Below are 11,654 nucleotides of genomic sequence, written 5' to 3'. Positions count from 1 at the left end.
CGGACAAAGTGTTAATATTGTCATAACTTATAAAGGATGAGACTTAAAATGACAAAATTAAGGAGTTTAAGTGATATGCACCTTGTACAGTTTCCAAACGGACTACTAGGATTCAAATCTCCTCATCCCTAGCTATCAAATCACGCATCTTCAATTATCAAATTATATATATATATATATATATATGAGTTTTACTAATGCATGCCCTTAAGGCATATGTTAGTAAATCATTTTAGAAAAATTTCTATTAGGAATTGAAAAAACTGTTTGTATGTCCTTTGACAGTTTTTTCAATTTCCAATAAAAAATTTCTTAAAATTGATTGTTAATATATGCTCTAAGAGCATACATTAACTGAATCCAATTGTAATGACATCATTTGTGGTGTTTCATCTTATGTCTATCGAATTTCACCTCCACATCTCCCTCTCTACTGTGTACTTGTCAAAAAAATTGACAAAATTAAAAACTTAGAATTTAATTTGTCATAACCATAAACCATAGTTTTTTTTTTTTTTAAAAGGAACTTCGCTTATAATATATTACTTAGAACACTTACATCAACCCATGTATAATAACATAAGAGTAATGTTTGAACCTCCAACATCAGTCTATCTAAAATTGTGTAATTTAGATTGTTCCTACAGTAATCATATAAATATAGACAACTACTATTCACATGCAAATCTATTTTTTAAGAAAGGTGCTACATTCACAACATTTTTACAACAAATCATAGATGGTTAATTGTTACTGATACAAATTTGAACCTAACACTAAGATTACTTTTTTGCCTCAACAATAACCACTAGTAACAACTTGCCACTTATGATTTGTTGTGAAAATATTTTAAAAATGTTGTGAACATATCATTTCTCATTTTTTAATATTTCTTTATTCATATACACAAAAAGAGAAAGATAATTTGAAAGAGTAATAAAAAACTAATAAAAAAATAATATTTTAATGAAATATAGTGTAAACTAGATAATTTGATATAAGTATTTTTGAAAAGTTATTGTATAAAAAAACTTTCTTATTATAAAATAGAAAAAAAAAGTTTACATGCTTGTACTGATGCCAAAGTTCTAAGTAAAAAATTTCAGACATAACAACAACTCATGACAAAAGGTGTACAACTTTATGGAATTGGCAAAAGCAAAATAGTTTAAAATTTAAATTCTAGTTGCTTGTCCTCCCAAATTAGGACCAAAATATATTTATATATATATATATATATATATTTTAAAGACCAATTTTTTTGTACCTACCCACTTTGGGTGGGCCGACCCGAATAACTCGCCAGCTCAAACCGCTCCCATTCAAATTACTTGTCCAAAGTCCAAACTCCAAAAGTGTAGTTTAAACTTTGAGCTGTCCGATAATAATAATAATAATATTAATAATATAGTATCACCCAAAATAAACAAAACTCTCTCTCGGAGTTTCAAAAAAACTTTCCCATTTGAAAAATAAATATATATCACAAATCCTAATCTCTTTGCCTCAAATTTGAAAACTTTCCAGACTCTGACTCACGCTTCCGAAGGTAATATATATATATCGAAGAATTTTTTGTATTTTTGTTGTATTAGTATGTTATTTTTATTTGGATTTTTCATGAATTCATGTTGAAGGCTTTCGCTTTATCACCAAATGATTCAAACCCATGTTGAATTTTAGCTTTTCTTTTTATAAATTGCAATACCCATTACTGTTGAAGTATTTGATTCTTCATTTCTGGGTCAGTGAATGTTAGAAATTTTATTTATTTGTTTTTTTAATTGGGAGAAGATATTGTGTAAATTGTTAGTGGAAACTATACGTAAATTATAGGGTACTTGAAATACTTTTTTTGTTTGTTTTGTTTTGTTCTTTATGGGATTTTATTTCTTATCTTGTGTGGAAATTTTGAAAAATGATCCATATTTTTTAAGTTAATAGAGTTATGGGCCAGAAAGCATAGTAATGTCATCATTATTTTTGTGGAATGACGAATGCATTGTGTTCTTGTATTCTTGAAAGGACAATTATAAGCAATTTCTCACTTTTTTTTCTCATGGGGATTTCTCTTTTTTATAGAGGCTTACATGAATATGTTGAATTATCTATGTTAATCATTTGTTTACTATTAATGACATTAATTTATGTTGTTCTTATGTCGTGACGGGCTCTGATAGTTTAACAAATGAATACAGGGTAATCATACATTTTGATAATTTGTTTCACTTTTCTGTGCACAAATGTCTCATTGCGCAAAGAATGATAGTGATTACTCTTCTGACGTTGAGGAACTCATACAGATTGGGACTAGATTTAGAGAGGTATATTTCATGCCCATTTACCTACTTTTATGTATGTTTTTAAGGATGTTGTTATCGCCTTATCGGAAATTTAATTAGTGGCCTTAAAAATTATCTTAGAGTACTTTTTTATTGATAAATTCTCCTAGACTACTGTAAGCAGCTAGTTATTGAGTTGAAGTGCTAACATTTTTTTTTTTTATAATTCAATATTTGGGGGAGGGGGGAAACTGCCATAACTTTCTTGGTGGGTAGCTATCTAGTTTGGAAATCAGTTTTAAAGTGTTCCTTCATTTGTTGGCTGGCTGTTAAAATAGACTCTTTACAAAGGACAGGTTGCTTTTTTAAGGGTTTCTGTGGTGATCCTCTCAGTAGCAGAGTGAAGCGGAAGACATAAGCTGTCTATTCTTTGATTTTAGCTTCTCTAGTCTAATTCTCTAATTTGGATAAGGTGATGCATCCATCGATGATAAATTTGTTACTACACAAACTTGTCTTAAGGCTACTTTAAGCAGATTAGCTTGGACTGCCTCGATCTATTTCATTTGGTTGGAGTGGAATGCTTGTGCTTTTAGTGAAAGGGCTAGAAATGAGAAGAGTTGATCCATCAAATAAAGGAGGCTTTAAGATTTCAGTTGGCTGCGATGAGGAAGGTCCCAAGGTCACAGGAAGCTCTGCTACATCTGGAAGCTTCCGGATTCAGTCCATGAGGGTGCTCATTAAGACTCATGTTTTGTTAGGCTTCAAATGTAATCTGTATTGTTTGCTGTTGCCAGTTTCAGTGTGTAGTGTTTGTCATTGTTGACTAGTTGCAGCTATGCTGCTTGTTTGTATCCTGCTTTGCAGGCGTCCTTGGTCTAAATAAAATTACTATTCATCCAAAAAAAGAAAAAGAAATTGGCTGTCACTTTGTCCTATTTTTGGAAGACCTTAGTTTAGTAATATTTTCAAGCCGTTGGCTGGGCCAATGTTTTTTTGTTATCAATTCATATTCTAATATGGATATCTGTAAGTGTTCTTGCCAATTGATACGATTCTCTTTTATTATTGATCAATTTATTCAATTGTATGCAGTTAAGGAAAGAAAAGGACATGCTGAAAGATTCACAATCCCAAAGCTTTGATCTGATCAGGGTACTGTTTTGATTCTATTGAAGTTTTCTTTTCATTTCAATTGATTGTGAAACAGAAAAAAATTCATTTTCTTTGATATGCTTAAGTCATTTATTTGATTCCTCTTTGGATGAATGAACTATGTATGGGCATGTTGTTTTTCCATTTCATTGGCCTCTACATGTGTTATTTTCTATTTACTTTCAGTTTGTTACTTTTTACATTTTCTTGTAATATAGAAACTAGTGGAGTAAGGGAAAAAATTGTTGTTACAAAATATAATATTTTCAAATGCAGTTGTAGCATGCTTTGAACTGCATGAATTAGATAGTGGATTACAAAGAGAATAATTGACTGTTGTGACATTGTGTAGGCCGGTTATGATCAATCCTCTTGAATACCTACCTCTTAATGAAATAAATATTATGATATGTAAACTAATAAGATTGACTGAATTGTCCAATTTAGTATATATTGTAAGTGACACATACCTTTGTAATTGTTTCTGGTTATTTTGTGAATCAGTTGCTTGAAAAGGAGTGTCCAAATCAAATATAGTTGTTTTCCAAATTGTCCACAAATCTTCTAATTATAATTTTCAGAATAGCATGTGAAGAAAATCACTAATTTGAAGCAAAAATGTTGTTTCGAGGGCAAAAAATGGTGGGGAAATTAAAGAATATAAAAGGAAAATATAATATTGTGGTTTTAACTTTCCGCTCCATTACTCTTCTTTGGTCTAGAAAGAAGTTGTTGCTGTTTAACCAGAAAAATATATTCTGGCAAAATATCTGTAAGGTTCTAGAACTATCATCTCCAGCATAGTATCTGATTTCAGACTTTTGTTTGACACAGAGACTAGAGCTACATGTGAAATCATTGTCAGAGGCTCGTACAGAAGACAAGAAAAACATTGAAAAGTTGGAAAAAGAGTTGATGAACTGCTTTCAAGAAATAGGTAGTTATTCTTGTATTTTAATATAAATATTTGCTTAAGTTGTTAAGTTTCTGCGGCTGATTATGATTATTTTTAACAGGATTTCCTTTTGTGTGGAACTATTGTAGCTTGTTTGCATTCTATTAAATTATGATGTCTATTAATAAAGGGATGAAAATATCCATTTTGATAATGATAGATGTTTCAATGGCATTTGATAAAATCGTCTATATTTGATTCCTCAAGCTCTATTCCATTTTTTGTCTGGTATACAAACCATGGATGACATTGATTTCATTCTATTATTTGATGAATGTGTTGTAATATATTATTTCCTCTAAAGTAAGCATTCTATTATTTGATGAATATGTTCCAAATTCTTTTGGGGCTTGTACGTTAGTTACGGCAACGTAGAAACTGAAACAGTATCATGCAAGTGCTCATGATATTATAACCCATAATTAATCCCTTATAAGGTATTCTGATCAATTATATCAAAAGTTAGGGCCTAATGCCCTCTTTTGTAAATAGTTCGTGAGTGATTACACAGGCTTTAGGGGAAAAGCAGTTAATGTATCTATGGTTCCAACAATAAGATCATTTGTGTTCAACACACATGTTATTATGTGATTCCACTTTTTTAACTCTTGCTTTCCAATATTTTTCAGCCATCTGGGCTTTTTAGGACGGATCCTTTATGGTAGTTATCAATGACAATATAATGATGTCTGCACATTGATGGCCTTGGCAGCATGCTGTCCTCCATCCATGAATTGACATGTCAACAGTTTTCTTTGGCTTAACCAATCACAACATTCATCACAGATTACCTGCAGGATCAATTAAATGTAAGGAACACAGAGGTGAACTGCCTGGAAGAGCATGTACACAGCCTTGAGCTGAAATTATCAGACATGGAAGATTTACCGGAGAAAGTTGACAGGCTAAGGGAGGAGCTGAAGAGATCCGCTTCAGAGCAGTTGTTCTTGTTGCAGGAACTGGAAAGCAAAGAAGTGGAGTTACAAAATTCAAATTTGTGCATAGGGAAACTAGAGGAGTCAATCTCATCCTTGGCATTAGAGTCTGAATGTGAAATAGAAAGCATGAGGCTTGATATCACGGCTTTGGAGCAGAGTTGCCTTGAAGCTAAGAAAATCCAGGAAGAAACTGTTCAAGAAAAAGCTAGGATGAATGGTTTGATTGAAGAGCTTGAGGTTCAGTTTCAAAGTGCACAGAAAATTATGGAACACCTAGATAAGGAAAATAAGGAACTGAAGGAAAAGCTTGATAAATCTGAAATGAATGCCAGGGTATTTTGTCAAAAAATTGAAGAATGGCTGGAAAACAAGGACAGAACAGATCAGAAGTCTCAGACTTCCTTGAGTAAACCAGAGAACAAGATTAGTATATATAAAGAAATTAGGTACATTTCAACTTATAATTGTTTTTGTTTACTAATTAACTTGTATGTGATTCATGTCCAGTAAAGAATGTTTTTTGATAATATTATAATGCTGAGAAAGGGAAGAATCTTTTGTTATTGTCTGATCTTTAGACCTGCCAGAGGCACTTTTGCTATCCATATATCAGTAGTCTCTAACCATAAAATCTTTGTTTATGGTAATCTCTCTGGCTCAATAAATCTACTTATCAAGTGTTTTTTTTTTTGGGATCTTGGACTGGGTAGTTACTTCTTATGGGATTTGACTTTGTCTTGATGTCTTCCTTGGTGGATCCATTTTTTTGGTGTTTTATAATAACTCTTGGTTGGTGTTGCTTAAAAGTAACGAGTGGAATATTATGTAGTTTCAGTTACAATCTTTTCGAGGATAATCAAATGCAATTTATTTTTTCAGAAAAAAGAAGTTGAAATGAGGAAAAAAAAATGAATTTTATATATATTGGACAGGGGGGTTCGGGGCAGGGGGAGCGGAGGGCATAGATGTGTGAAACTGCACATTGTTGACTTTCAAAATTTGCACCATTTTGGAGGGACGATGTTGGAAGATGAAAGAAGGAATTCCTCAACTTATCTTCAATAGATTATAAACCATCAATTCTATTCATTTGGCACCTGCATTTTAGGCCTTACGTGTGCTTATCTTTTTAATTTTATAGTTTTTGACCCAAAATCCAAATGAGGAGATGTTAAACATGTACTTTTGTTAAGATTATCTTGAGGAAAAAATGCCGCATTAAGTTTTGTTTTTGAAGTCCTGAAAAGTTTTACTAATTGTATAAGTTTATATTCAGTTTCCCTTCTTTTGACATCTGTATGATATTTTGATAATTTCTGAAGCAGTTATGGAGAAGTCATGGGTCAACTCCTCTCAAAATTGGCAATGGTAGGGGCACCTGATGCAGATTCAAGAAATGAGATGGAGAAGAAGTCACGACAGATCCAAGACTATGAAATTCTTGTGAAGCAACTTAAGGTATGACCATCCACGGAAGTGCCTCCTTTAACTGTATATAAGTGATCAATCTCAGTAAGCTGCATAAATAAATTTCGGTTACTAGTGAGATTGAGTACCCTAGGTTCGTCTCTCTTCTGGACTTCGGGGTTTTATGACTTGATTTTAACCCATAGAAGTTAACACACTAACGGTTGCTACTTGCCAGGAAGAATTGAGAGAGGAAAAGTTAAGAGCAAAGGAAGAAGCAGAGGACTTAGCTCAAGAGATGGCTGAGTTTAGGTACCAAATTACAGGTTTGCTTGAAGAAGAGTGCAGGCGCCGCGCTTGCATTGAGCAGGCATCTTTGCAGAGAATTGCAGAATTAGAGGCACAGGTATTGATGTTTAAACTTGCAATCTTTCATGTAAGCATTTAAAGAAATACACTTAAATTGTAAAAGTTATAATCTTGTTTTTGTGATCAAGGTTCAAAAAGAAAAGAGGAAACCCTACACTGCTGTCATGCCTTACCATGAAGCATAGAGATTATCAAAAGCTTTCAGGGATCCATCATCCATGTACCGAAATATTGAGGTTTGTATCACTTTAAAGTCTCTTCTAAATTGCTGATAATTCACTTGTAAAAGCACTCTTAACAGAATCACTTTCACTGTTTCTAGCTCATAAAATGATACTTCTCATCCATCTAAGGTGCTTCATATTTCTGAATGCCTGAATCATTCTGTGCAGGGGTTATGTGATACTCCAGACGGAAACAATGCATGAAGCCGTCAAGATTGCAAACCTGGGAAGTCTGTCTATAGATTGTTTTGTGAAATAAGTTTTATAAAGCAAAACTTATTAATTGGCTTCCAAAGATGATGCAACAGTCCATAAAGTAGCCATATGTACCAAGGAATTGAAGAGTTTAGGTAACATAGGTTCTGTAACAAGTGGAATTTGTAATCGTGAAATCGATTGTTACCGCAGTATAGTTGGTAGTTCTAACATCCATTAGTGTCCTACAAGTATGCGGTGCAAAGCTAAGTGATCATAACAATTATCACCACAGCAATGGAGCACACGGCAGATAAATTTATGGCTACAAAGTGCTTGCGCCAAACTTCTTTCTTTCTTTTTTTGGGTTTTTGTTTTTTTTGGGGGTGAGGAATAAGATTCAGCAATTGATGTAATCTTGTGGATATTCGAAGATTACAAACTGGCAAGGTCTTGTGTGTATTCACTTGCCATTTTTAATCTGATTGTCTATGTCAATGTGGTTGGCTTTTCATAACCATAAATCTCAATGAGTCTATGATTAAAACTGAGATCAATGTGTAACATTGATAAATAGTACTCTTTGAATAATTGAGCATAATTAATGACCAACATTTGCACGTTTCTGTTAATATTTTTCTTCTCAAGTTTTGTAACCATTAAACTATTTAGACAATGTTCTAAGGCCCCCTAAAATAGAATATTTTATATCTCTTTGTTTTATAGAATTGCACAAAAATAATTATAAAAAAAGTGAAACCTCTTACTTAGAATTTTTTTTTTAAATACATCTTTTATTGATCGATATAATGTCTTATTTATCTTATAATGTAAAATTTTTAATTAAGGCTTAAAATTTTATTAAATAAAAATCATTTTAAAAATATTATACTCTTTTTGAATGCTCAGCACTTTATTCATAGGTTTTACTATGTTTGTAGTAGTTTATGAGTATAAAAAAATTAATCTTTCAAAAATTTTACTATTCTTAAGTTTCTTTAGATTTCATTTCAATCTTCTAACTTTGCTTTCATTTATTTCAATCTTCTATATTTCAAATTTATTCAATTAAGGCTTTTCCGGCCTTTCTATAAACTTTTATTAAAAATTCTTGAAAAAAAAAATCTAGAAAATATTTTTTTAATCATTAACTGAATTTTTTTAATTAAAAAATTTTGAAGAAAAATCTAAAAAATTGAAAAATTAATCATAACATATAACAAAAGTTGATGGAAAAACCTTAATTGAATAAATTTGAAAGTTAGAGAATTGAAATGAACGAAAGCAAAGTTAGATGACTGAAATGAAATCTGAAGAAACTTAGAGGGTCAGTTTTGCATTTTAGCCAATTAGAATTAATAGTTTTCAAGACAAATTTATTACTAAAATCCATTATTCAATAAATGAAATCCAACACGGCCAAGAGAGACATTGACTATTTAAAATATGATATTTTATTTTGACACTGTTTCGATATATTTAGAATTAAAAGTTTTAAAATATGTTTTATAAATATATGAAATTAATCCAATTAATGTATTAAATTATATAAAAATGTGGGTTTCTTTTTTCTAATTCATGTATTGCTTATAAATATTAAGTATCAATACATTTTAAATTTGCGTCTGACCCCAAAATGTGTTAAGTTAGCCCTAAACTAGGCCATATTTTTGTGGACGGTGAATTTGAGTGAGGTTTGAAAATAATCTATTTGAAATGGAATTGATATATTCAATAGAAATTATACCATTTAGAATTTACAAGTTTTTAAATCTTTTATTTTATATTTAAAATACTATAAGTATATGAACAATCTTCATAAGTGACCATATTTTGCATGAAAGTCATTTAACATGATAATAACATAGTTAATATTTCATGATTTTGGCATGATCATAGTAGTATTAGTACAAATAAATCAATACAATTAAGGCTAAAGTTGTTAAGAAAACAAAATCAATGGTTTTGCAAAGAAGTGTTAAACGAGTACCATTATTGGGATATTGGAAGAAACTAATAATTCTTCATAAAAGGATCTCATTTTAAATTGAACTTAGGCCACAAAATGTATTGAGATGACTTTGTTTTTATGAAAAGACACAATTGATCTTGTTACAATTGCTATTGTTAAATTATCAATTCGATAACTTGTACGCAATTGGTAAAGTGATCAGAGACAACTAATCTTGTGGCAAATGCTATAGTTGAATCACCGATTCAAGAACTTGTATGCGACATTGCAATTGATAAAGTGATAATTTATAACTTTAAAGATGTAAAGTACACAAGCAGGTGAAAGTGTGCAAACAGATATAGCCACGAAAGATAACATCCATACCCTCCACGTGGATGGCTTTGAGTTATGACATTTGAGTTACGAGAAAACATGTTTCAATGAAGGAAGCCACGCCTTTGGCTCGTGCCAATAGCGTGAGTGCCATTGAAGGAAGAAATGTGTGTAATCTGGCATGGACACCAAGCACTATTATGAGAGAGAAATCAGCTCTCTTTGGTCAAGTGCTGCAGAACACCTCTCATTGGTTAGTACAAGTTAGGACCACTGCCCAAGACACATATAATATCCTGAAATCTTACACTTTCCCTCTCTCCCTCCTTGGTTGTCCTTGACATAGTACAAAGCCACCCTTCAGCCCAGCCACTACCTTTGTAGACATGGTTTTTCCCTCTCATCTAGCTGAGGTATGGTATAGATCATAGTTGTCTTAGGATTTACAATGTGCAATAGGGTTGGGACACCTGACCTTGTACAGCCAGCAACATTTCTTGTACTATAGGAGGAGAATGTTGTTGAGCAAGAAAGGGAGGGTATAAAGTTAAGGGCAAAAAAGTGTTAATGGTTTTGGGAAAGAAGGAACACTGTATAATACTTAGATTTTATAATAAAAATTGCATAGTTTCTAAGGGATAAGCATGACACCCAAATGTACTGCTAGGGTTTAGATCACAAACATCTAAACCTTTCTAAAACCTATCTTGCACGTACAGAAAAAGTAATTAGTTGGTTGCTAAAATTGAAAGGAAACAGTTCTTGTATGTCACCCATGTTTATTAATATGGCATAATCTTTGGTTTCAAGAAAATAACTATAATTACAATAAAAATGAGGTTTTAAATGTTTTAAATAAGCTGGCTTGTAAATTTAAACAAGCTTAGATTTATCAGAGAACTAGGCATTGAACATAACCTACTGGCATTTCCTTAGCCATTAAGAATAGAAAAGCCAAAGGACTTTGTCGTGTTGCTTTAAAAACTTGAGGAGGATAGTCTTGTTTTCTGTGAAAATATTAGTATATTGACACAATCATATTAATATAATCAATATCAATAAATATATATATATATATATATATATATCGTGTAATAGAACATGAGGTTCTATTAAGTGATACATTCCTTGAGTCTCTCTCAATTAAGCTTCCACTTTGTCAAAGTTTGTATTTATGTCAAATTTTAGTTCATTGAATGTGCTAATGGAGTGAATGCACATATAAATTATCTATAATTGAGTTTCCTAAAAATAAAAATTATCTATAGGTGTGCACTTTTATATATATATATATATATATATATAAAGTATTTTATATGTTTTTTTTTTAATTTTATATAAGAAAATAAAAACTTCATGTTAGAGACCATGTAGTTATGCCATATGACGCTTTGTTAGAGTAATACTTTCATTTAACCTTCCACCTCACATTCTTTACATATTTTGGATTATAATAAAATTCTATTAGTAGGGCATTACTATTTTTTTTTTTTTTAGAAACAAACACACACACAAGGGAGAGGGAAAGGGGTTCTAATACAAAGACACATCACAACTCTACTCAAAAGCCATGGTAACTTTTAAGGGAAGGTGAGACAAGTTATACTACACACAACATACTCTCTTAAGTAATGTGGGACAATTACCCATTCTTTTTTTGAGAAACAAACACACACACAAGAAAGAGGGAAAAAGATTCATTGAGTGTTTAAACTACCATTATCATAATTCAATAACATAAATGTGACATCATAAATTTTCTATGATATTTTCATGTCAACTAAACATTAACTTTATATTATAAAAATTTTACATTAACTCCAATGCATTGAAAAAACAAAA

At 31.4% G+C, this 11,654-nt stretch overlaps 1 protein-coding gene across 3 annotated transcripts; it reads left to right on the top strand.

The window, feature by feature from the left end:
• Nucleotides 1–1,411: 1,411 nt before the first annotated feature.
• LOC115965670 (intracellular protein transport protein USO1) lies at nt 1,412–8,076 on the top strand. Of its 3 annotated transcripts, none has more exons than XM_031084949.1 (9): nt 1,412–1,549; nt 2,262–2,324; nt 3,378–3,437; nt 4,272–4,374; nt 5,179–5,776; nt 6,653–6,788; nt 6,976–7,143; nt 7,235–7,342; nt 7,499–8,076. In XM_031084949.1, exons 3-8 carry the CDS (start codon nt 3,396–3,398, stop codon nt 7,289–7,291), a joined length of 1,104 nt encoding a protein of 367 aa, XP_030940809.1. In that variant the 5' UTR covers nt 1,412–1,549; nt 2,262–2,324; nt 3,378–3,395; the 3' UTR covers nt 7,292–7,342; nt 7,499–8,076. The 3 variants fall into 3 exon arrangements, with proteins under 3 accessions (XP_030940809.1, XP_030940808.1, XP_030940807.1); XM_031084948.1 differs by having other exon boundaries at nt 2,199–2,324; nt 6,656–6,788; XM_031084947.1 differs by having other exon boundaries at nt 2,199–2,324.
• Nucleotides 8,077–11,654: the final 3,578 nt, after the last annotated feature.

This window comes from Quercus lobata, chromosome 10, assembly GCF_001633185.2.
Source record: "Quercus lobata isolate SW786 chromosome 10, ValleyOak3.0 Primary Assembly, whole genome shotgun sequence".
In the NCBI taxonomy this organism is placed as follows: domain Eukaryota; kingdom Viridiplantae; phylum Streptophyta; class Magnoliopsida; order Fagales; family Fagaceae; genus Quercus; species Quercus lobata.
The sequence above is the reverse complement of the archived record's forward strand: the minus strand, read 5'-3'. Positions and strand labels throughout refer to the sequence as shown.

Bases quoted from the DNA above. Each gene is read 5' to 3' on its own strand.
- LOC115965670 (XM_031084947.1), top strand. From the start codon at position 2,244: ATGTCTCATTGCGCAAAGAATGATAGTGATTACTCTTCTGACGTTGAG. The intron at 2,325-3,377 runs GTATATTTCATG...AATTGTATGCAG, and splicing joins TTGGGACTAGATTTAGAGAG to TTAAGGAAAGAAAAGGACAT. The intron at 4,375-5,178 runs GTAGTTATTCTT...CATTCATCACAG, and splicing joins GAACTGCTTTCAAGAAATAG to ATTACCTGCAGGATCAATTA.